This window comes from Trachurus japonicus, unplaced genomic scaffold (genome assembly GCF_045865225.1).
Source record: "Trachurus japonicus isolate A0001 unplaced genomic scaffold, Traja_1.0 AP029893.1".
NCBI classification, from domain to species: domain Eukaryota; kingdom Metazoa; phylum Chordata; class Actinopteri; order Carangiformes; family Carangidae; genus Trachurus; species Trachurus japonicus.
Window position 1 is genome coordinate 84,502 of NW_028220026.1, and position 26,055 is coordinate 110,556.

The 26,055-nt window shown below is 44.3% G+C and overlaps 2 protein-coding genes across 2 annotated transcripts; both read left to right on the forward strand.

Annotated features, from left to right (window-relative positions):
- Positions 1-374: 374 nt before the first annotated feature.
- Positions 375-1,780, forward strand: LOC146960868 (lipoamide acyltransferase component of branched-chain alpha-keto acid dehydrogenase complex, mitochondrial-like). The gene is made up of 3 exons (XM_085771987.1): positions 375-554; positions 643-714; positions 1,579-1,780. Exons 1-3 carry the CDS (start codon positions 387-389, stop codon positions 1,744-1,746), a joined length of 408 nt encoding a protein of 135 aa, XP_085628113.1. The 5' UTR covers positions 375-386; the 3' UTR covers positions 1,747-1,780.
- A 6,664-nt stretch (positions 1,781-8,444) lies between these two features.
- LOC146960869 (lipoamide acyltransferase component of branched-chain alpha-keto acid dehydrogenase complex, mitochondrial-like) lies at positions 8,445-22,656 on the forward strand. Its single transcript, XM_085771988.1, has 12 exons — positions 8,445-8,597; positions 8,681-8,817; positions 9,843-9,975; positions 11,795-11,870; positions 13,420-13,601; positions 14,347-14,474; positions 15,340-15,601; positions 18,616-18,782; positions 18,896-18,973; positions 21,249-21,440; positions 21,529-21,600; positions 22,474-22,656. Exons 2-12 carry the CDS (start codon positions 8,683-8,685, stop codon positions 22,639-22,641), a joined length of 1,593 nt encoding a protein of 530 aa, XP_085628114.1. The 5' UTR covers positions 8,445-8,597; positions 8,681-8,682; the 3' UTR covers positions 22,642-22,656.
- The last annotated feature ends 3,399 nt before the right edge of the window (positions 22,657-26,055 follow it).

The following is a 26,055-nucleotide window of genomic DNA, read 5'->3' on the forward strand; positions in this document are numbered from 1 at the left end:
CGACGACCACGGTCTGCGTCTTTTTCTGATAGGAGCTACCATTTGGTCAGAATCAGCCCAAATGTGAGACCAGCGCAGAGGCAGAAAATCACCCTTTTTCTCTACATTTCGTATGTTTGTGTCACTGAAAACATCTGGCCCAGATAAAAAGGTTCTTGGTTTGAAAGTCTGTCCCAACTGAATTTGTAGCTGAATATCCCTTTAACAGCAGATCAGACCTGTTATGTGTCAGATAATCATTAATCAGTTGTCATTGATCAGGTTTCCCAGAATCCGATCAGATCACTGGGTCTGGATCAGTCTGACCCGGTTACTTCACATCATTTATATCTAATCACCTTGGTGTGTCTCTTTGCCCTCAGGCGTCCCACAACATCGGGCTGGCGATGGACACGAGTCAGGGTCTGCTGGTCCCCAACGTGAAGAACGTGCAGCTGCTCAGCGTGTTCGACATCGCCCAGGAGCTGAACCGGCTGCAGACGCTCGGCGCCGTGGGGCAGCTGGGAACGTCGGAGCTGACGGGGGGAACGTTCACCCTGTCCAACATCGGATCAGTGAGTCCAGACGCCGCCGCTCTGAGGACGGAGACGGACTCTAGACCCGCTCTAACCACAACCTGTTTCCTCTGTGTGTGTGTTGTAGATCGGAGGGACGTACGCCAAACCAGTCATCCTCCCTCCTGAGGTCGCCATCGGAGCGCTGGGGAAAATGCAGGTGAGTTCCAGACTTTCCCACGGCCCATGAACACACCACAGAGGTCAAGGTACTTAGATAAGCCAAGCCCCGCCCCCTTCCTGTGTGTGTGTGCAGGGTATATAATAAAAAAAGAAAGAAAGGTAATTAGAGTTTAAAGGGATAGTTCAACATTTTGTCAAATTGGCCCATTGCCATAATCCAGAGCAGAGCTGCGAGCTGCTCAGAGCTACGCTACGGAGGCTCATTATGGGATTTCTTGGTTTCCCTCATCAAACTCATCAAATACACAATCCAACAACTCCACAACGCTCTGGTGGACAAGTTGTGAGCTGCACATTCACCACGCTATGAGATACTAACACAACGTTACCACACAGAGTTGTTTTAGAGGGAAATTCATGCAAAACCGCTGATGCACGTTGCCTTCAGGGACAGTTTTTCATCAACAGTCTCTGTATTTCCCTCTAAAACAACTCTGTCTGGTAACGTTGTGTTATTATCTCATAGCGTGGTGAATGTGCAGGTCACAACTTGTCCACCAGAGCGTTGTGGAGTTGTTGGATTGTGTATTTGATGAGCTTGATGAGGGAAACCAAGAAATCCCATGAGCCTCCGTAGCGTAGCTCTGAGCAGCTCACGGCTCTGCTCCGCCGTTCTAAAAATAGCTTGCACCGACAACTAAAGGTAACGAACCTACTGCTATGACTATAGGGATTATGGCAATGGGCCAATTTGACAAAATGTTGAACTATAATGTATATAGCGGGAAAAAAAATCTTCATTTGTTTTGAAAACTTGGGGCCGAATGCTAATTCCAACGCTGTGTGTGTGTGTGTGTGTGTGTGTGTGTGTGTGTGTGTGTGTGTGTGTGTGCGCTCTCAGGTGCTGCCCCGGTTCGGCGCCGGCGGTCAGGTGGTCCCGGCTCACATCATGGCGGTCAGCTGGTCGGCGGATCACCGCATCATCGACGGCGCCACCATGTGCCGCTTCTCCAACCTGTGGCGGGAATACCTGGAGAACCCGGCCAGCATGGTGCTGGACCTCAAGTGACCGGACCCGACCGGACGGAACCGGATGGAACCGGATGGAACCGGACCGCCAACACTAACACACCTTCACCTCTCCCCCTTCGCCGCCATCGCCACCGCCACCGCTGCTGCTGCCTTCATCATCATCATCTTCTTATTCTCTTTCTTTTCTCTCATTTCCTTGTTGCCTTTGAGCGAGTTGCGGCGGCGGCGCGATGCGGCGGGGGAGGGGCCAGCCTGTCAATCATGTCGTTTCCATGACAACCACTCATTCACTCACCCCCTTACTCTCTCTCTCTCTCTCGGTTGGAGGTTTAGAGGTTTTTGTAGTTTTTGGTCCAAGTTGAACCAGGGTTCAGCTCTTCAGGTGCTGGTGGTCTGGGTCTGGATTCTCTTTGCTGGGGGGTCGGGGGTGTGTGTGTGTGTGTGTGTGTGTGTGTGTGTCATCAATAATTCATCAGTTCATTGATCAGTTTGGACTCTGTTATTCTGGACCGGACCAGTTTTGTTGTTTTTTTTCTATTTGGAAAATTAATCCTAATAATAATAATTTTAATCGGTGAAACTTTTAATTTGAAAATCACAGGAAGTGAGACTGAACCAGTGTGTGTGTGTGTGTGTGTGTGTAAGAGAGATCCAGAACCAGAGTCTGATTGGGGGGGAGGGGGGGGCAGAACTGGGTCCTGAGACCTGAGACCCGGGTTCACCAGAGTCCAGTTCCATCAGTTCGATCCAGATCAGATGAACCCGTCTGGGATCTGGTCCAGTTTAAAGTGGTTTTCTGAGTCCTGAACCAGGACCAACCGCTCTGTGAAAGGTCCACAAAGTCTCCGCTGATCATCAGGACCAGAACTTCACATGGTTCTGGTCCTGGTCCAGGTCCTGGTCCGATCTGGTCCTGACTGACTGAACTGTGTGTAAATGAACCAGTGGACCTGCTGCTGGTTCTGGTTCTGGACCCGTCTGACTGTTACTGCTCCTCCAGCTCCTGAGGGGAAGACCTGGTCCTGGTCCTGGTTCTGGTTCTGGTTCTGGTCCTGGTTCTGGTTCTGGTTCTGTAGCTGCTAAGTGCCCCCCCCCCTCTCTCCCCTCTCCTCTCCCCTCCCCCCACCAGCTGCTCCCTGACCTGGTCCTGGTCCTGGTCCTGGTCCTGGTCCTGGTCCTGGTCCTGGTCCTGGTCCTGGTCCTGGTCCTGGTCCTGGTCCTGGTCCCGGTCCCGACGTCTTCCTCTGGGCTGCTGGGTAACGATGGTGTCGTAGTTTTTTTTTTTTTTGATACTGACCTTTATTTTGTCTATTTTGTTTTGTTTTGTTTTGTTTCATGTGTTGAAATGTTTGTTGTTTGTTGTTGTTGATGCTGTCGTGGTTTTGTGTTGGGATGTGGATCTGGATCAGGACTCTTGGACCTGGTTCCTGGTCCTGGTTCTGGTTCTGGTCCGACTCATAAACTGTGAAGTGTCTGAACCCTGGTCAAACGAGAAAAAAGAAAAAAAAAGAAAAAAAAAAAACTCAATAAAGTTGAAGTGAACCAAGTCTGAGTCGTTTGTGGTGAGTTCAGGTTCCTCAGAGAACGTGGGAGAAGTCACTTTCTGGTCCTGGACCCAGTTGTTACAAAGGGTTAAATACTGATCGGATTTTGGATCATTGATCAGATCAAATCTTGAAAATGGATCAAACCTTCATCAGTTTGTGTCGTTCAGAGCTTTTTAGTCGGATCAGGAAACCGTTGATCCAGAACATCAGGATTATTCTGATCCCAGCAGTTTGGTGGATTCAGGAACAAAATGGGATTTAAATTAAATGTTATCTGGTCAAATAAACAACATTTATAATGTAGAATATATAAAGTTTTGATTATTTCACAATTAAAGAACTTTTTCCCAACAATTAGCAAATTTAATGAGATTTGAAGTTTAAATTTGAAACACATGGGGAAATGTTCCCAATGTATTTGACTGATGTACTGTATATTTGCATTTTTAAAATCTATTTAAACAGCCAGACCAGATGAGATCATTTCTGGCTGTTTAAAAAACACTGAAGAAACAAAAAACCAATCCAACAAAGTATAAATGAAACAGTAATCTCTTTCAATGAAAAAAACATTTTTTTAATTGCTTTATATATATATACGGTATATATATATAATTATATACAGAACAATACAATTCTCTTTCTCTTTCTTGTTTTTGTTTTGTAGTTTTATTGAGATTTTTGGGGATTATTCTGTTATATGTATTTTAGTGATTATGTATGTAGTTGGTATATTTGTGTTTAATTTTTGTATGTTGTTATTTATTTGAGTCTGATGTAAAGGATTTATATCCTGTATCAGATGTTTTTCATTAAAATTAAATTAAATTTCATTAAATACATTTTTTGCCAGGGGTAATAGTTACAGGGTATCCGCGGGGTCTTAAAAAGTCAAAAATTTGAAAATCTAAATTTTAGGCCTTAAAATGTCTTAAATTTGTTGAATTATTGTGTTCAAGTCTTAAATAATTTTAGACAGGTCTTAAATGTTCTTATGCCCACCATGGGCGAGCATTTCACTCGCATTTGCCCCTAAAAAAAAATACATGTGTGAACCGGGAAAATCACAAAAACAGAAAGAGCACAACCTGCGATTGGTCAAAAACTACAAATCCCACAATTCTCTGGCCTCAACAATAACAGTAGTTAGTGTAAGTAAGGGAGAGTGGAGCTGTCGGTGAAAAGAGGAAACAACGCCACGTCTGGTCCTGTTCTATGTTGTCCGTTCACACCGTCACCGTTTATTCGTTACGTCCGCGGTGTAAAAGGCCGTGACGCAAAGACGCGATTAGGCGCGAGACGCGATTAGGCGCGAGACGCGGTATACGCGACTTTTTTTTTTGCGACGCAATACACGCGATTCTTTTATGGCGACGGGACCATCGCGTCTTCGTCTCTTTCATCGTGTTTGGTGGGAAGACCCACAAGGGGCTTTTTTCGCGCGAGCTTTGACGCGCGACCAAACGCGAGATACGCGAGATACGCGATTTGACGCTCGTTTTGACTCGTGTAAAAAAAAAAAATCATTTTCACTACAACATTTTTTATTTTTATTTTTTCAAAGGAGGTTAAATCGAAAGCAACTGGACTTAGTTATTTGTCTGAAGACGTTTCACCTTCATCCAAGAGGCTTCATCAGTTCTACGCATCTGACCAGGCTGGGACTGGTCCAACTGGTCTGGAGACTCAGTATAAGTCCAGTTGCTGAGACTTTAGAGTCAAAGAGGAGCAGTGCGTCTGCGTCGCTGTGTCGGACTGTTTGGATTTAATGAAGAAGCTGCACGGTGTCCTCCCGTATTTTACCTGGGTCGCTACCGGAGCTTGATAAATGGAGAGAAAAAACAAACGCCAGGCGCACGTCGCGGTGGAACCGAGAACAGCTGAGTTTTCCTCCTCCAGCTGAACAGCTGATCTGTGATCTGTGGTGAAGACGTACAGAGACCTGCCACTGTGTCACGGTGCATTAATATAAACTCTGTCCTCAGACTGTCCTGACTGTCCCTGAACACCACACAGAGACAACATGGAGCTGTGTGAGGTTGAGTTTTATTTATCATGATAATTAATACATACTTAGTAACAAGCCTGTAAGTTCAACACATCAGTATGCTACTGTGATTTAACTAGCCTAGTTAAATAAAAAGATGTAGTTTAATACCATAATATCTAGGGCTGACCAAAGGCCAATGTCTTTACTTCATGTGACAAATATTTATTACTTGTTGCTACGACTCATTTTAGCTTCTTTCACCAAACTCCCATGATGCACTGAGCTCCTACATCCCATCCTTCTTCTGTAGGGCTGCTGTGTGTGGACCAGATGCTGCCGTCACCATGACAACGTCCCAACGTGCAGGAGGACAGAAACTCCAGAGGTCAGAGAGGAGGTGGGAGGTCCTCCGCTCTGATTGGCTGAGAGACCCTGACTCCTCTCCCAGGACCCAGGACCGGCCCAGTCATGTGACTCTGAGTGGAGGGGGGGGTAAGAGGGTAGGAGGGGGGGTAAGAGGGTAAGAGGGGGGGTAAGAGGTGGGGGTATCTGTCGGTCACGTGACCTGGAGACTCTGACTAAAATTAACCAGCAGCTGATCTGATCTGAGGTCAAATTTCTCAGCAGCATGGACGACGACTGTTGCCGCTGCGCTGAGACAAGGTGAGAGCTGCTACACTGAGACTGTGTAGTACTACAGTACTACTACAATAATACTGCAATACAATACTGCTACACTGTAATACTACTTCACTGTTATACTGTTGTACCACAGTACTGCAATACTACAGAGCTATAGTAATACAACACTAACTACAACATGACACCAGTGTTCACCGACTACAACACTAACACTGTGGTACTGTGTGATACTACTACAACACTGTACAGCTGTACTCTGATAATACAACACCGTAATACTTTGAATACTACAATAACACAGTGGTGCTATGATAATACTACTGTAATTATACTGTAGTTCTACAACACTGTTAGACTACAGTACCACAACACTGTAACACAACAGTCCATTACTGTGATACTACATAACAATAACACTGTACATTGTTATATTACTGCACTGTAATACTACAGTACTAATGAAAATACAACTAACAATACTTTTAAGATACTACACTGTAAACTAAATGTACTACAGTAGTTTTTTTTTAATTCTATGTGTAACTGACAACGTGAAGATAAATGGGGAAAAAATCAAATAAATCACAGACGTTGTTTCACCAGAACGATGATTTTCTCTTATATTGTAAATTTAAATTTTCCTTTATTGTCATCGAGCAACGAAGCACAACGAAATTTATGTGCATCTCTCCCTAATAACTTTAAAAAGGATAAAAGAAATATACAAAGAGTAATTTAATATACATAAAAAAACACATTAATTTAAATAATAAAAATAATAGATTAGGCCTTGTAGTAATGTAATAAAGTTGCATTATAATGGAATAAATGTGTAATAATCTGCCACATTTTGTAATAAAATTCTTAAACGCAATATGTAATAAACTTTGCCGCATTTTGTTATAAGTTGTTACATTTTGCATTAGTTACAAAATACAAATGTTGCACTTTTTTTTATATAGAAAATGTAATAATTTTGTACAAAATGTAACATTAACGTTTATTACAAAATGCGGCAAAGTTTATTACATATTGCGTTCAAGAAGTCTATTACAAAATGTGGCAGATTTTACAAAATATTACATCATGAGGTGAAATTAATTACATTATTACAAAATGCAGCCTCAATACAGGCCTCAATTAAATGAATAATTAAAAAAAACAAACAATTTATTTAGTAAAATAGAAATTAAATGAAAGAAATTAAATGTTTTGTATTTGTTCCTACAGGATGATCAGGAGGAGAGCGAGGCTGCAGCTCAGAGGTCAGAGGTCATCTCGCCTGTCCCCCCGTGCGGCGCTGTGACGTCGTCGTCGTCGTGGTGACCATGGTGGGGGGCGTGGCGGTGTGCGGCTCCATCAGCTCGGTCAGAGCTCTGTGGGAGACCCGGATCAAGAGGAGGAGGGAGGAGCAGGACGAGGAGGAGCAGCAGAGGAGGAGGAGCGGCACCGAGCGGCGCTCCAGACTCAGCCTGGGGGTCTGGGAGGACCGGGCCCTTCTGGCTCGACTCAGACAGAAGCTGCAGACCGAGGACGGACGGCTGGTGCTCCGCATCGAGCAGGAGGAGTGGAAGGTATCAGATTATTGTCCTGGTCCAGTCTTCGGTCTGATGCAGGGGCCTAGCTTTGGGTTAAACATTTGGGGGGGGTTAAGATATCGGTCTGTATAGGGATTTTTTAAAGCAAAAAGGTCAGCGTATGCGTGGAAAAGTGCAAAATCATTAACTTTGATAAAACGACAAGGCTTATTTGCCTCTTTATTTTGTCATTTCCGTATAGACCAATCATGACCAGGGAATACCACATCATAAAATAACGGTGTAACTAACGACACTACTTTTTCAGTGACAGGTAATCAAAAAAGTTACCTTTCCCCCGCTATAACGCCGTTACTGTTACTGACAATAAAATGCACCGTTACTTGACTCAAGAAGTACCATCATTTTTTTTCAGTCCATTAACCGACTAGTAGAAAAAAAAAACATGTATCTGGAACGAACCAACTCCAGAGTTGGGAGGGAGGTTACTGGGATGAGTTCAAGTAATTTGACATATTTCAGCATTTTATATTAAAAAAAGCAACGCAGTTGTTACTTTTATTACAGTATGTAGTAATTCAGTTACTAACTCAGTTACTTCTTGGTATAGGGCTGCAGCTAACAATTATTTTCATTATCAATTAATCTGTTGATTATGTAAACGATTAATCGATTAGTTGTTTGGTCAATAAAATGTTTTAAAAAATGTTGAAAAATATCAATCAGTGTTTCTCAAACCACCAGACGACGTCCTCACATGTCTTGTTTTGTCCACAAACCAAAGAGAGACTCAGTTTATTGTCATAAAGGAACAAAGAAACCAGAAATATTCACATTGAAGAAGCTGCAATCAGAGAATTTGGACTTTTTTTCTTAAGAAACTACTCAAACTGATTATTAGATTATCAAAATAGTTGATAATTAATCGATTATTGTTTGATTAATCCAGTAATTTTGTTTTTTTTTATATCATAAATTACGGCCTTGGTCTGATGTGAGTGTTTGTCTCTGCAGGTCCTGCCGGGCTGTCTGGTCCAGCTCAACCAGGTCCAGGAGTGGCAGCTCCACCGGACCGGACTGCAGAAGATCCCTCACTTCATCTCCAGCTTCCAGAACCTCCTGGTGCTCGATCTGTCCCGCAACGGCGTCTCTGAAATCCCCAAACAGATCGGTCAGTAGTACCAACGACAGGTCAAAGACCGACCCTGTAGCCGGTCTCACCATGTGTCCTCCTGGTTCTGGTTCTGGTCTCAGGGATGTTGACGCGGCTCCGAGAGCTGATGCTGAGCTACAACCGAGTGCAGGTGGTTCCCGAGGAGCTGAGCGGCTGTGAGAGTCTGGAGAGACTGGAGCTGGCCATGAACCGGGAGCTGGACCACCTCCCTGACCAGGTACGGACCAGGGGCCGGATAGGAGTCGACTTATGAGTAAAACAAATTATTGACTGAAAGATGCATTAAATTAAAAAAAACAAACCGAGTTCACTTCATGCACGCGCACCTGCGTCCGCGTGACGTCACAGCGTCGCACCTGGAACAGCGTGAAGAGAAAGTGAAGCAGCTGAGATTCTGACGTCACTTGAAGTCTCTTTTTTTTGTCTGTAGTGTTGTTGTTGTTGTTGTTGTTGTTTAATTCTTACTGTCTATCCGTTAAAGTTGCGTTATTTAAAGGGATAGTTCAACATTTTGGCAGATTTTCTTATCACCATAACCCTCTATAGTCATAGCAGTAGGTTCATCACCTTTAATTATTCGGTGCATGTTGTTTTGAGATCGGCGGGGCAGAGACGTGAGCTGAGCTGCTCAGTGAACACAGTCAAACTCATCAAATAAATACACAATCCAACAACTCCACAACACAACGCTCTGGAGGACAAGTTGTGAGCTGCACATTCACCACGCTATGAGATAATAACACAACGTTACCACACAGAGTTGTTTTAGAGGGAAATTCATGCAAAACCGCTGATGCGTGTTGCCTTCAGGGACAGTTTTTCATCAACAGTCTCTGTATTTCCCTCTAAAACAACTCTGTGTGGTAACGTTGTGTTATTATCTCATAGCGTGGTGAATGTGCAGGTCACAACTTGTCCACCAGAGCGTTGTGGAGTTGTTGGATTGTGTATTTGATGAGTTTGATGAGGGAAACCAAGAAATCCCATGAGCTCTGAGCAGCTTTATTTAGCATTAGAGGGAAATGCAGCCGGAACTACATTCCAGACACGGCTGCTGGGCGGAGGGATTTCAGAAGAGAAAGTAGTTCAGAGTATTTGCTTCATGTGTCGTAATGTTACATAATTATACATTATTATTTCATAGCTATCCCTTTAATCTCAGGCTACAAAGAGTCCAGGTGTTCAGGTGTCTGACCGTGTGTGTGTGTGTGTGTGTGTGTGTGTGTGTTCTCCCCCGGTCAGCTGACTCAGCAGTACCGCCGCCGGTGTTTCCGGCTGCAGAGCTTCAGACCGGTCCGGACCGCTCCGCCGCTTGTCTCCACATGTGACCGGAGCCTCCAGATGTTCAGCAGGAGGACGCTGCACTCCACCGCGGGTGAGTCCAGAACCAGAACCAGAACCAGAACCAGAACCAGACCTGGACCCTGGTGGTCTTCAAACTAAAACCTTTTTTAGTTCATTCTCAGGGTTTTCTATTTTATTATTTTAAAGGGACAACGAGGAGTTTTGGAAAAGCGAAGTGTTTTCACCACCACTAATAATAACAAAATAACGATAGAGACAAAACGATATATTTATTGAAAATGGACCATTAACAAGTGGAAACGTAGATTCATCCACATTAACGTGAGACTTTTTTATATCCAAATAGAAACTCCTCGTTGTCCCTTTAACACGTTTGACAGATCTGGTTCGTCCAGATTCAGGTTTTCAGGAATTGAGGAAGTCGTCGGTGTCGAGTATCCTCCTGGTTTCTGCTGATGGACTCAGAGAATCCAGACCAGCAGGTTTTTATGACTCGGAAGATTAAAATCTGTGTTTCTGTCGGGCCCTGGTTCTGACTGAGTCGTCAGGCAGTGATGATGATGATTATGGGATGCTTCCCTCCAGCCGATACCGATCATAAACCTGCCCACACCGACACCGACCGCTAACTGGATGAGAGAATAATAACCCTCCATGTCCTGTATTTATGATCTTGTGCATCACTTGAAGAAATAAAACCATTTATACTGAAATAAATAAATACAATCAAGATTTTAAAGGAATAGTTCACCAGAAAATTAAATTCAGTGTATTAGATTAATAGGGCCCGACACAGAAATGTCCATAAAACTACACAAAAACCATTTTATATTCCTCCTTACTGCTTGTTCGCCGCAATCCAAATATCCTGAAGGGAGATAGTCCAGAGTTTACACTAAACTATGTAATTCAGGACATTTTTACAGCCTAAACAGTCCTGGATTGAATTTGCCTGGGGCGCGCTCTTGTGTTCACGCGTTGCACGTGATGCATCCATTTGCGCTACGGAAGCCGCCGCAGACAAAATTTGTCTTATTTCTTTAAAAGTATCAAATTGCAGATCCCTCTTGTTTTTGTGTGTCGCTCAGAAACTTGGCAGGATGTAAAAACCGATGTGTGGTTACTATCCTGCCACTAGGGTTGTTCGGTATACCGGTACTAGAGTGGTACCGGGGTACTGACGCATTTAAAACGGTACCATACTGCGCTTCAATTTCAGAGTCAATTTGGTCTACATATGGGAAACAATAGGTGTGTGTTTGAGTAACATGAACGTTTGTGTTTCATTCTATAAACTACTGATAACAATTTCTCCCAAAAATGACAACTGGTCAAAATAACAAAAAAAGATGCAGTGTTTTCAGACCTCAAATAATACAAAGAAAACAAGTTGATATTCATTTTTAAACAGACCACTAATGTTTTAATTTAGGAAGAGTTCAGATTAATATAGATGGAAATTTAATCCTGCAGCAGCAGTGACTGTTTACTGATTTACTGATTACTGATGCATAGGTTATAGTTCTAAGATTTTCTATTAAAATAAAGCCAATAATGACATTTTTTGTGTTCTCTTTTTATTTGGAAAAGTACCGAAAAGTATCGAAAAACATGTTGGTACCGATACCGGTACCAAAATGTTGGTATCGTGACAACACTACCTGCCACTAAGCAAGTGGCCGTCCGCTACGTAGTGTTTGGGGTTCAGGCAGGTGAAGCTGCTCCCGCTCGGTGGTTGAACGCTGTGTGTTTCCTGATCTGCGCTTTGAGAGCGCGACGATCAACAATCGACCTGTTCAGGCTCCAGATATCGGCCGATTGATCGGAGCATCCCTGATGATGATGATGATGATGATGATGATGATGACGTCGCTGTGTTTCTCCTGCAGTGAGTCGAGGACCCATCGTCCAGTTCAAGCTGTCGGACATCGGGGAGGGGATCATGGAGGTGACGGTGAAGGAGTGGTAGGTACCAACTAAAACTTTAACGAAAACCTTTCGTTCAGTACGTTTACATGCAGAGCTTAATCCAGCTAGGCTCAAAATTCGATTTTGGCGTCAAGTCGGACTTCTGTCCTTGTCTCAATGTACATGCAACTGAGAAGATCTAATAACTGATGGGTCCGCCTCCTCATGCGGCGTCACCTGTTGTTTCAGCAGGTTAATACGCCGCCTGTCCTGTTGACTTCTCTGTCACCTCCTAAAAAACTGAATATAAACAACTTATAAGCTTAATAATAAATTCTCAACTGCAGTTCCCGACCAGACGCGTCAGTCTGGGCCGGATTCACGCTGAGAATAGGATACAGGCTTCCTCTTTTCTCTCTCTCTCTCTCTTTAATAAAACACTCTTGCTGGTGGCGCTGTGTGAAATGATGACTTTATTCCGTGACTAATTGGTAATGAGAACATAAATTTAAGAAGCACTGACAAACAAAAACTAAAACAAAATCTCTGTTCATTATGAAGTAATGAGTAAAAACGTGATGAAAAAGCTGAGGCTGAGCGGCCGGACATTCTGGATTACAACCATCCTCAATGTATCTACAGGAGCCTTAGCGCGTTATTCACGCCGTAGATGAGCCAACATATGAGACGTCTTACCGCAGAATAAACGACACGAGCCGCTCCGTTTCTCCTCCACTTTCTGACGTCGGATCTTTTATATACAGGCTATGTTGGATCATAAAACATGACCTGAGACAGGCGACCTGACCGGGCCAAACTCATCTCATGAACCGCTGGCTCCACACGTTCACAATCACTTCATTTACCATCGGCTCCATTTCACCACATTTCCTCCCTCTTTTCTAACTTTCACTTTGTAATTCTTCCCTTTAGCGTTAGCAGCAGCTCAAACTAACTAGGCTCCATGCTGTGTAGCCTGTTAAACGACAGAGAGACAAACCGCTTATTTCTACCGTGTGATATCAAGGAAATATTTTTTTTTTTCACGATCTCGTTTTATCTCCCAGCCGTATTTGCAGCTCAGTGGAAGCTAACTGGCAACCCGGAGTCTGAAACGCCACGGACGCTGTGACAGGGAGAAAGCGCTGGGTGGCGACACATGCCAACCATAGAAATTCAAAACATAAACAATTTTTTAATGCGAATATCTTGGCTGTAGGATTGTTGTTGGTGAGTTCATCATGTTACATGAACATTATTCCTGAGTCTCTGTGACATATTAGGAGGATTTTACAGCCAGTTGCTTTAGATTTCTTACATATTGTACCTTTAACTAAATCCAGTCTTTGGTGAGTGACTCAGACTAAAATGAAAATAAATATTCTTGTAAAAATGAAGACTGGTAGGAACTCAGAACCAGAACTACAGAACATAAACACAAACACTGAGACCAGTGAATTCACCACAGACCCTCTCAGACCAGTTCAGGTCCTGGTCCAGCTGAGACCAGTTCAGGTCCTGGTCCTGAGACCAGTTCAGGTCCTGGTCCTGAGGCCAGTTCAGGTCCTGGTCCAGCTGAGCCCGGTGTGTCTGTCCTGTCCCTCAGGTACGTGAAGGAGGGGGACAAGGTGTCCCAGTTCGACAGCATCTGTGAGGTCCAGAGCGACAAGGCGTCCGTCACCATCACCAGCCGCTACGACGGCGTCATCAAGAGGCTCTACTACGACGTGGACGCCACGGCGCTGGTGGGGAAACCGCTGGTCGACATCGAGACCGAGTCCAGCTCAGGTGAGACCGAGTCCAGTTTTATGTTTCTCTTAGCGGATTCACACTGGCACGGTTCTGGTTCTGGCTCTGGTTCGGTTCTGGAGTCTCAGGCCTGGACTACACGTATATGGATATTTTTTTAAGCGGATATTTTCGTCTTCGTTTAAAAAAAAAAACTCTGTCCACACCACAGAAATATCTCTGTCCATATAAAGAGGCAAAACTGGTAAACGATTTCTCCGTTTATGTGGGTGAATTTGCTGTGTTCATTGTGGTTATTTTTAGGAGATAAATGTCGGTCTCATTGATGAAATCTAACAATTGTGGCAGTAGCATTATTTGTTTGAATGAAAAGTGAAGCTTCCCGTGTGGACAGAGCAGTGCTGCCTCTGGGCTCTGTCTGTACGTAAGTTACAGAAATCACCACATTTACATCAATAAATAAATGTTTTACAATGAACCGATCAGTCTGCATTAAGTTTTATTTTACTAAGCTACTGTATACAACATGGTTACGGTTTCCTGCTGCTTTCCTGCTCGTCTTAAGTGACTTGCCCACTGATGATGTCACGGTTCGCAAGGAAAAACCAACTATTTTTTGGTTCCGCTGCGAACCGACTTTTCAGGTTCCGAACCAATTATTTTTCCAGTCTGAACGCGCCGGCCGGTTCAAAGTTGCTTTCGGGAACCAGTGTGAAACCGCTATCTGTGTTCTGTTTGTGGTTCTGGTTGTGGTTCTGGTTCTGACCGGTCCGTCTGTGTTCAGAGGTGATCCAGGAGGAGGACGTGGTGGAGACGCCGGCGATGGCGCGGGAGGAGCACACACACCAGGAGATCAAAGGTCACAAGACTCAGGCCACGCCGGCCGTCAGACGCCTCGCCATCGAGAACAACGTGAGTCCGTCCACGTCCACGCCGGTCCGGTCGTTAGGACTGAGACTGGTTTTAACCCTTCACCTGCTGGGATGTGCAGAGTATTGATACTGTAACAATGTATGTCTTAGGCTGTCTTTACACTGCATGGTTCAAGTGGCCTAATTCCGATTTTTTCCTCTCATGTGGCTCAGATCGGATCTGTAACATGAACGTGTAAACGGGAAAAATGCGCATGGAATCGGATATTGTCAGATCAGATTCAGGCCCCTGTTATATGTGGGAATAAATCAGATACAAACCGGATATTTGCCAATACGTCTGCAGTCTAAACAGACAGATCGGATCTTTCCTGGCAATGCGTGTCATACGTCATCAATGATAATATTAATTCTCATGCCCACGCGTCTCGCTGAACCTCTGTAGCCCGTGATTGACACATGGGACTGACCTGGACTACCATGGCCAGCTGTGGCCAGCTGTGGCCAGCTGTGTTTCATTTTGATGGTGTCATTTATATGTGGATCGAGGGCAAGAGGGAGTGTGAAAAAAGAGAGCACGCGAGATAAACACCAGATTTCACATTTTCCTGCCGGCAAAATCTGAACCGAGCCGATTAGAAATCAAGAGAGGAAAAACAAACTGTGTCCAAGTCAGAGGCTTTGTCCCGGCTTCACGAGAGTGACGGAGGATCGGGCGGTGGCACAACAAGAAGCTACAGCAGTAACGTCTGCAATTTCATTTTGAAAGGAGGGAAAACAGACAGAGCTCGAGCAGAGAAGTGAAAGATGTAGAGCAGAAAAGACAGTGCGAGAGAAAAATAGTGTGTGTGTTTTAGTGGTCAGCAGCTAAAGGGTTAACTGTGTTTTTACCGGCGTGTCCTCAGATCAAGCTCAGCGAGGTGGTGGGGACGGGACGGGACGGACGCATCCTGAAGGAGGACATCCTGAACTTCCTGGCCCGGCAGACCGGCGCCATCTTACCTCCCACTCCGTTCCAGGAGATCCACACTCCGGGTCCGGGTGCGATTCCCGCTGCTGCCGCCGCCGCCGCCGCCCGGCCCGCCGCCGCTCCGGCCGCCATCAAGCCCCCGCCCGCCATCCCCAGACCCGTGTTCACCGGGAAGGACGTGACCGAGCCCCTCAAAGGTCAGAGGTCATCTCAGCAGTCAGCAACGGGAAACTGTGACATCAGCGTAGGGGTGGGCAATATGGCAAAAATATCATATCATGATTTTTAAAAAATGAAGTCACGATTTCGATTTCATCACGATCTTAAATTGAAAAAAGAAAAACAGACAATTGAGGCCAAAGAACCTTTCTGAACAGATTTTAATCTAAATAGTTGCAGTTTTGCCAACATGTGCAAAAACACACACACTCTGATAAAGTACACTCTTGCAACATAAGAGGTAGCTTTTAATAAACATGAAAGTAAAATATCAATGAAGACATTACTGTTTGTTTTATTCAACACAGTCATTTTAACAGGATTTTAAGTATATCAAAACACTAAATAGCTGATTGAAAAGGGTCAAATAAAAATACAAACTAAAGTAACTGTTGTTATCTCTTTTAGCAAACTTTGAAAATGTCCTTTGTTTGCGCTTTGCAGCATAGAACTGCAATTTATAGAATGTGCCCCAGACGATCCTACGATCTCTGCACTTTGGCGGATCGTCTACACACTCTAATCCTTCATGATCTAATATCGCCATATCGCCCAGCCCTACATCAGTGCAGACTTTAGAGACTCTGAGATTATTGACCATGAGCTGATCAATCAATCACTTAGTCGGTTAGTACTGGTTCTTTAAAGGGCGTAGGTTTGACACAGACCCAGATGGTGGTATAAGAATTGCAGAAAAACCTGAACCTTTAGCCTTCAGTAGACTGTGAATACTGTTTTCCTTCTTTATGACTGTAACACTAATAGAAAGAGTAGTGAGTCCGAGGAATAGTATGACACCAATATCTAAGCCCTAAGTTCAGTGGGAGGATTAATAAGCAAAACACAAGTGTTAAATTTTAGACAATAACTGGGTGCATTTATTCACCATAGAAAAATAGAAACACTTCTCTCAATAAGGTCTAATTCACCTCTATGTTATGCTTTGACAAAATGATAAAACCAAATACAGTAGACCAAGTTCAAGTGAAATTAAATGTACCTCTGTTTACCTCAGAGCTCTGTAAGATATCACAAATAAGAAAGAAAACACAATGATTCAATTGGCCAATGTAAAGTACTGTACCCGGGTACTGAAAATAATAAACTTAAATGAAATCACCTCCACTGTAAAGTGGGATCTTCCTCACAAAAGGAAATTAGTCCTTCAGTTCAGTTGCAGTCTTTTCAAGTTCAGTTTAGTCAAGTCAAAAGTTTCAATGTCTCCTTTTCGGTTAGTTCAGTCTCAGTTCAGTTATGTAGGGGCCCCCTTTTTTATGTTGTTTTGTCAAGTTTCTTATCTGGAATCCAGTTGAAGCTGTCCTGTTGTTTCTCGATCCACGGAGTGGCTCCACTTGCAGCTGTAGTAGCGGCCTGGCTGCCGCTCACCCGCTGAACCCACCGCGAGTCGCCGTTGTCTCCTCTCAGAAGTCAACCATAAAAAAAACCAACCTGCATAGTGCACAGTTTAACCTTAGTTAAAGTCCATATTGATTCTTTAAACTATGCAGCATTAGTAAAACCTAACAGCTCGTTTTTCTCTGATATCTTTTTCATCTTTACTTTTTTTTCACACAGTCACAACAGAATACATATGCCTTCAAGAAAATAAAACTTAAAAGGCTATTTTTCTGTTAGCAGTATTTCTTTTACATCTTGAAATCAACAGCGATATGCATTTTCCAAACACATCACGTTTCTCCGATTGTTTTTTTTCATCATTCACGGTCATTGAAATTAGCTCAGGCTAACACAGTTAAAGCTAACACTGAAAACACAACACACTCACCGGAGAATAGTCATCAAAACACACTAGTTAGTTATCCTCCTTAATCTTCTGGCAACACAACGTCGTCCCGAACAACTTTAACCTTTTTCTCGGACAGCAAAAACATAAAACTTAACGGATATATCAACATTCACTCCACGCTGCTCACGAAAAGCTGCATTCACACTTGCATTCATCTTGTTTTTGTTCACTTCCTCCTTCTTCCTCATTTCTACCGCTGATTTCTGGACCCACTGGTGAGCGTAATACGCCACCTTGTGGACATTTATATGCTACTACATGCAAAAATCACAACACTTAAAACCATATACACTATGTTAAATTTATGGGGGCTACATGACCTTGAGGTGCATCTAGGTGACCACAATTTTACTGATTTAAATTCATACGGGAAGCAAGTTGTTGCTAAAACTGGGAGCTTTTAGTTAGGGCCACGGGGCAAACACATCGAGGCACTGTCCTCTGGCTTCTGCAAGACACAAGTCTCGTCTATTGGTGTATTAATCCACGTTTCGATAGGTATTATAGTTTTGATCAGTCACTGTTTAATGACCATGACCCTATTTGGAGAAGTGTTGAGATTATAATGGGTGTGTATTGGGTGGAATGTTCGTGTCAGAGTGGGAGAAGTTGCCAGAAATTGTCTGAATTTTTCTCTTTCCACGCTGCTCACGGGCACAATTTACACTCTACACACATAATCTTTTCCACAGTTGTAGACAAACTTGTCCTCTCTCTAACAATGTGTTCATCAAAGCAGAGAGACTTACAGAATTTAAACTGTGAGCCTCTCATTGCGGCCAGGTCTCTTCCTGCCGCCCATTGACTCTAATACAAAGATTTTCTGAGAGAAGCAGAGGGGACCCCTGTTTATAACTTGCAAATGTTTCTAAAATATTTACTGTAGAAACACCAAAGTCATATCAAAGTGTTCAGGAAGTCTTTACGACGACCACGGTCTGCTTCTTCTTCTGATAGTAGCTACCGTTTTCTCAGAATCAGCCCAAATGTGAGACCAGCACAGAGGCAGAAAATCACCCTTTTTCTCTACATTTCGTATGTTTGTGTCACTGAAAACGTCTGACCCAGATAAAAAAGTTCTTGGTTTGAAAGTCTGTCCCAACTGAATTTTTAGCTGAATATCCCTTAACAGTAGATCAGACCTGATATGTCTCAGATAATCAGTAATCAGCTGTCATTGATCAGGTTTCCACAAAGCGATGGTGAAGACGATGACGGCCGCTCTGATGATCCCTCACTTCGGCTACTGTGACGAGGTCGACCTGAGCCGCCTGGTGGCGCTGCGGGCGGAGCTCCGGCCCCTCGCCGAGGGCCGGGGGGTCAAACTCAGCTTCATGCCCTTCTTCATCAAGGTACGGGTCTGAGAGGAGGGGCGAGGGGGCGGGGCTTGGCGGGGGCGACCTTGATGCTGATTGGTCACGTGATGTTTGATGCTGACGTTGATGCTGTGCTCTCATTGGCTCAGGCTGCCTCTCTGGGACTCCTGCACTTCCCCATCCTGAACTCCTCATTGGACCAGAGCTGTCAGAACATCACCTACAAGGTACGACCCGGACTGGACACTTTCTACATTGTAGATTCAAACTTTTTCTTTAAGACCCAGTTGTTTCAATCCGTTGTTTTGCCATCCAGGATCACGTAATCCATCTTTACCTTTACCCCAGTTGTGCAGAGCAGATACAAGCTTCTCTAGATGACCAAATCCAGATAATGAGTGTTTTAAATGTGTAAACAAGAGGTAGAACAGCAGCATGGAGACACTCAGAGTGGATTTATTTGAAAATGGGATGTTTGTGTTGTTTTCTCTGCTGTTTGTTGTTTCTTCAATGTCGTTTAAACAGCCAGACCTCATCTGACAACTAGTGTTGTCACGATACCAACATGTTGGTACCGGTATCGGTACCAAAATGTTTTTCAATACTTTTCGATACTTTTTGGTACTTTTCCAAATAAAAAGAGAACACAGAAAATGTCATTATTGGCTTTATTTTAATAGAAAATCTTAGAACTATAATATATGTATCAGTAAATAATCAGTAAATCAATAAACAATCACTGCTGCAGGATTAAAATTGAAATTTCCATCAATATTAATCTGAACTCTTCCTAAATTAAAACATTAGTGGTCTGTTTAAAAATCAAGGGTTAGGGTCAACTTCTTTGCATTATTTGAGGTATGAAAACACTGCATCTTTTTTTTGTTATTTTGACCAGTTGTAATTTTTGGGAGAAATTGTTATCAGTAGTTTATAGAATGAAACACAGACGTTCATGTTACTCAAACACACACACCTATTGTTTCCCATATGTAGACAATGTGTGGCGCAGCGCCACAGAATCAAGACCAAGACACAAATTGATTGAACGCAATATCGTTCCGTTAATTCATCTCCGCATAGCACTCTTTCGCTGTGTTCACACACAACACACACACACAGAGAGAGAGAGAAGCGAGCATGCATGCCAGTGGTGTGCGGTAAAAATGAAACTTACCAACCAGCAGTGTTTCCTATTAATTAACGAGTCTGTGGCGGCCCGTCTCTCACGTGCGCGCTGGTGCACACACACACAAAGACGGGTCAAAGTTTCCTGATCCGACTAAACAGTTCTGATCAACACAAACTGAGGGTTTGATCCAGATTAAAACAGAGACTGGATCACGTGATCTGGTTTTAGTTTTTGCAATAACCCGTTTTCAAGGTTTTATCCGATCAAACTGGGCACTTTTAGTTAGGGCCACGGGGCAAAGACAGCGAGGCTCTGTCCTCTGACTTCTGCAAGACACAACTCTCGTTTATTGGTGTATTAATTCACGTTTTTCGATAGGTATTATAGTTTTTGATCAATCACTGTTTAATGACCATGATCATATTTGGAGAAGTGTTGTGATTATAATGGGTGTGTATTGCGCAGAATGTTCAGGCTAGCGTGGGTGACATCATTTTTCTCTTTCCACGCTGCTTTCAGCCACAAATTACACTCTACACACATGATTTTTTCCACATTTGTACACAAACGTGTCCTCTCTCTAACAATGTGTTCATCGAAGCAGAGAGACTTACAAAATTTAAACTGTGAGCCTCTCATTGCGGCCAGGTCTCTTCCTGCCGCCCATTGACTCTAATACAAAGAGAAGCAGGAGGGACCCCTGTTTATAACTTGCAAGTGTTTCCAAAATATTTACTGTAGAAACACCAAAATCATACCAAAGTGTTCAGGAAATCCTTACGACGACCACGGTCTGCGTCTTTTTCTGATAGGAGCTACCATTTGGTCAGAATAAGCCCAAATGTGGGGCGGCGCGTGGCGCAGTGGGTAGAGCGGCCGCCCCATGTAGAGGCTACAGTCCTCGCCGCAGGCGTCCCCGGTTCGAATCCCGCGTCGGGCAGACCTTTCCTGCGTGTCATTCCCCCTCTCTCTGCCTCCCCATTTCCTGTCTATCTCTACTGTCATCACTATCAAATAAAGGCAAAAAGCCGAAAAATATACTTTAAAAAAAAAAAAAGAATAAGCCCAAATGTGAGACCAGCGCAGAGGCAGAAAATAACCCTTTTTCTCTACATTTCGTATGTTTGTGTCACTGAAAACATCTGGCCCCGATAAAAAAGTTCTTGGTTTGAAAGTCTGTCCCAACTGAATTTGTAGCTGAATATCCCTTTAACAGCAGATCAGACCTGTTATGTGTCAGATAATCATTAATCAGTTGTCATTGATCAGGTTTCCCAGAATCCGATCAGATCACTGGGTCTGGATCAGTCTGACCCGGTTACTTCACATCATTTATATCTAATCACCTTGGTGTGTCTCTTTGCCCTCAGGCGTCTCACAACATCGGGCTGGCGATGGACACGAGTCAGGGTCTGCTGGTGCCCAACGTGAAGAACGTGCAGCTGCTCAGCGTGTTCGACATCGCCCAGGAGCTGAACCGGCTGCAGACGCTCGGCGCCGTGGGGCAGCTGGGAACGTCGGAGCTGACGGGGGGAACGTTCACCCTGTCCAACATCGGATCAGTGAGTCCAGACGCCGCCGCTCTGAGGACGGAGACGGACTCTAGACCCGCTCTAACCACAACCTGTTTCCTCTGTGTGTGTGTTGTAGATCGGAGGGACGTACGCCAAACCAGTCATTCTCCCTCCTGAGGTCGCCATCGGAGCGCTGGGGAAAATGCAGGTGAGTTCCAGACTTTCCCACGGCCCATGAACACACCACAGAGGTCAAAGTACTTAGATAAGCCAAGCCCCGCCCCCTTCCTGTGTGTGTGTGCAGGGTATATAATAAAAAAAGAAAGAAAGGTAATTAGAGTTTAAAGGGATAGTTCAACATTTTGTCAAATTGGCCCATTGCCATAATCCAGAGCAGAGCTGCGAGCTGCTCAGAGCTACGCTACGGAGGCTCATTATGGGATTTCTTTGGTTTCGCTCATCAAACTCATCAAATACACAATCCAACAACTCCACAACGCTCTGGTGGACAAGTTGTGACCTGCACATTCACCACGCTATGAGATAATAACACAACGTTACCACACAGAGTTGTTTTAGAGGGAAATACAGAGACTGTTGATGAAAAACTGTCCCTGAAGGCAACACGCATCAGCGGTTTTGCATGAATTTCCCTCTAAAACAACTCTGTCTGGTAACGTTGTGTTATTATCTCATAGCGTGGTGAATGTGCAGCTCACAACTTGTCCACCAGAGCGTTGTGGAGTTGTTGGATTGTGTATTTGATGAGTTTGATGAGGGAAACCAAGAAATCCCATAATGAGCCTCCGTAGCGTAGCTCTGAGCAGCTCACGGCTCTGCTCCGCCGTTCTAAAAAATAGCTTGCACCGACAACTAAAGGTAACGAACCTACTGCTATGACTATAGGGATTATGGCAATGGGCCAATTTGCCAAAATGTTGAACTATAATGTATATAGCGGGAAAAAAAATCTTCATTTGTTTTGAAAACTTGGGGCCGAATGCTAATTCCAACGCTCTATGTGTGTGTGTGTGTGTGTGTGTGTGTGTGTGTGTGTGTGTGTGTGTGTGTGTGCTCTCAGGTGCTGCCCCGGTTCGGCGCCGGCGGTCAGGTGGTCCCGGCTCACATCATGGCGGTCAGCTGGTCGGCGGATCACCGCATCATCGACGGCGCCACCATGTGCCGCTTCTCCAACCTGTGGCGGGAATACCTGGAGAACCCGGCCAGCATGGTGCTGGACCTCAAGTGACCGGACCCGACCGGACGGAACCGGATGGAACCGGATGGAACCGGATGGAACCGGACCGCCAACACTAACACACCTTCACCTCTCCCCCTTCGCCGCCACCGCCGCCGCCGCCGCCGCCGCCGCTGCTGCTGCCTTCATCATCATCATCTTCTTCTCTTTCTTCTTCTTTTCTCTCATTTCCTTGTTGCCTTTGAGCGAGTTGCGGCGGCGGCGCGATGCGGCGGGGGAGGGGCCAGCCTGTCAATCATGTCGTTTCCATGACAACCACTCATTCACTCACCCACCCACCCCCTTACTCTCTCTCTCTCTCTCGGTTGGAGGTTTAGAGGTTTTTGTAGTTTTTTGGTCCAAGTTGAACCAGGGTTCAGCTCTTCAGGTGCTGGTGGTCTGGGTCTGGATTCTCTTTGCTGGGGGGTCGGGGGGGGTGTGTGTGTGTGTGTGTGTGTGTGTGTCATCAATAATTCATCAGTTCATTGATCAGTTTGGACTCTGTTATCCTGGACCGGACCAGTTTTGTTGTTTTTTTTCTATTTGGAAAATTAATCCTAATAATAATAATTTTAATCGGTGAAACTTTTAATTTGAAAATCACAGGAAGTGAGACTGAACCAGTGTGTGTGTGTGTGTGTGTGTGTGTAAGAGAGATCCAGAACCAGAGTCTGATTGGGGGGGAGGGGGGGGCAGAACTGGGTCCTGAGACCTGAGACCCGGGTTCACCAGAGTCCAGTTCCATCAGTTCGATCCAGATCAGATGAACCCGTCTGGGATCTGGTCCAGTTTAAAGTGGTTTTCTGAGTCCTGAACCAGGACCAACCGCTCTGTGAAAGGTCCACAAAGTCTCCGCTGATCTCTGGTCCTGGTCACGGTCCTGGTCCTGGTCCCGGTCCGATCTGGTCCCGACTGACTGAACTGTGTGTAAATGAACCGGTGGACCTGCTGCTGGTTCTGGTTCTGGACCCGTCTGACTGTTACTGCTCCTCCAGCTCCTGAGGGGAAGACCTGGTCCTGGTCCTGGTTCTGGTTCTGGTCCTGGTCCTGGTTCTGGTCCTGGTTCTGTAGCTGCTAAGTGCCCCCCCCCCCTCTCTCCCCTCTCCCCTCCCCCCACCAGCTGGTCCCTGACCTGGTTCTGGTCCTGGTCCCGGTCCCGGTCCCGGTCCCGACATCTTCCTCTGGGCTGCTGGGTAACGATGGTGTCGTAGTTTTTTTTTTTTTTTGATACTGACCTTTATTTTGTCTATTTTGTTTTGTTTTGTTTTGTTTCATGTGTTGAAATGTTTGTTGTTTGTTGTTTGTTGTTGTTGATGCTGTCGTGGTTTTGTGTTGGGATGTGGATCCGGATCAGGACTCTTGGACCTGGTTCTGGTCCTGGTTCTGGTTCTGGTTCTGGTCCGACTCATAAACTGTGAAGTGTCTGAACCCTGGTCAAACGAGAAAAAAGAAAAAAAAAGAAAAAAAAAAACTCAATAAAGTTGAAGTGAACCAAGTCTGAGTCGTTTGTGGTGAGTTCAGGTTCCTCAGATAACGTGGGAGAAGTCACTTTCTGGTCCTGGACCCAGTTGTTACAAAGGGTTAAAAACTGATCGGATTTTGGATCATTGATCAGATCAAATCTTGAAAATGGATCAAACCTTCATCAGTTTGTGTCGTTCAGAGCTTTTTAGTCGGATCAGGAAAACGTTGATCCAGAACATCAGGATTATTCTGATCCCAGCAGTTTGGTGGATTCAGGAACAAAATGGGATTTAAATTAAATGTTATCTGGTCAAATAAACAACATTTATAATGTAGAATATATAAAGTTTTGATTATTTCACAATTAAAGAACTTTTTCCCAACTATTAGCAAATTTAATGAGATTTGAAGTTTAAATTTGAAACACATGGGGAAATGTTCCCAATGTATTTGACTGATGTAGCTACTGTATATTTGCATTTTTAAAATCTATTTAAACAGCCAGACCAGATGAGATCATTTCTGGCTGTTTAAAAAACACTGAAGAAACAAAAAACCAATCCAACAAAGTATAAATGAAACAATAATGTATTTCAATTTAAAAAAAAAAAAAAAATTCAATTGCTTTATATATAATTATATACAGAACAATACAGTTTTTTGCCAGGGGTAACAGGGTATCCGCGGGGTCTAAAAATGTCTAAATTTTAGGCCTTAAAATGTCTTAAATTTGTTGAATTATTGTGTTCAAGTCTTAAATAATTTTAGACAGGTCTTAAATGTTCTTATGCCCACCATGGGCGAGCATTTCACTCGCATTTGCCCTAAAAAAAAAAATACTTCATATAATGTGAACCGGGAAAATCACAAAAACAGAAAGATCACAACCTGCGATTGGTCAAAAACTACAAATCCCACAATTCTCTGGCCTCAACAATAACAGTAGTTGTGTAAGTAAGGGAGAGTGGAGCTGTCGGTGAAAAGAGGAAACAACGCCACGTCTGGTCCTGTTCTATGTTGTCCGTTCACACCGTCACCGTTTATTCGTTACGTCCGCGGTGTAAAAGGCCGTGACGCAAAGACGCGATTAGGCGCGAGACGCGATTAGGCGGGCGACGCGGTATACGCGACTTTTTTTTTTGCGACGCAATACACGCGATTCTTTTATGGCGACGGGACCATCGCGTCTTCGTCTATTTCATCGTGTTTGGTGGGAAGACCCACAAGGGGCTTCCCACCAAACACGAGGAACGCTTTTTTTTCGCGCGAGCTTTGACGCGCGACCTAACGCGAGATACGCGAGATACGCGATTTGACGCTCGTTTTGACTCGTGTAAAAAAAAAAATCATTTTCACTACAACATTTTTTATTTTTATTTTTTCAAAGGAGGTTAAATCGAAAGCAACTGGACTTAGTTATTTGTCTGAAGACGTTTCACCTTCATCCAAGAGGCTTCATCAGTTCTACGCATCTGACCAGGCTGGGACTGGTCCAACTGGTCTGGAGACTCAGTATAAGTCCAGTTGCTGAGACTTTAGAGTCAAAGAGGAGCAGTGCGTCTGCGTCGCTGTGTCGGACTGTTTGGATTTAATGAAGAAGCTGCACGGTGTCCTCCCGTATTTTACCTGGGTCGCTACCGGAGCTTGATAAATGGAGAGAAAAAACAAACGCCAGGCGCACGTCGCGGTGGAACCGAGAACAGCTGAGTTTTCCTCCTCCAGCTGAACAGCTGATCTGTGATCTGTGGTGAAGACGTACAGAGACCTGCCACTGTGTCACGGTGCATTAATATAAACTTCAACCTCAGAGCTGTCTGTCCTCAGACTGTCCTGACTGTCCCTGAACACCACACAGAGACAACATGGAGCTGTGTGAGGTTGAGTTTTATTTATCATGATAATTAATACATACTTAGTAACAAGCCTGTAAGTTCAACACATCAGTATGCTACTGTGATTTAA

Excerpts from the sequence above, each read along its gene's own strand:
- LOC146960868 (XM_085771987.1), top strand. The coding sequence starts at position 387 with ATGGACACGAGTCAGGGTCTGCTGGTCCCCAACGTGAAGAACGTGCAG. Across the intron at positions 555-642 it reads CCCTGTCCAACATCGGATCA|ATCGGAGGGACGTACGCCAA; the intron begins GTGAGTCCAGAC and ends TGTGTGTTGTAG. Across the intron at positions 715-1,578 it reads GAGCGCTGGGGAAAATGCAG|GTGCTGCCCCGGTTCGGCGC; the intron begins GTGAGTTCCAGA and ends GTGCGCTCTCAG.
- LOC146960869 (XM_085771988.1), top strand. The coding sequence starts at position 8,683 with ATGTTGACGCGGCTCCGAGAGCTGATGCTGAGCTACAACCGAGTGCAG. Across the intron at positions 8,818-9,842 it reads TGGACCACCTCCCTGACCAG|CTGACTCAGCAGTACCGCCG; the intron begins GTACGGACCAGG and ends TCCCCCGGTCAG. Across the intron at positions 15,602-18,615 it reads CGTGACCGAGCCCCTCAAAG|GTTTCCACAAAGCGATGGTG; the intron begins GTCAGAGGTCAT and ends GTCATTGATCAG.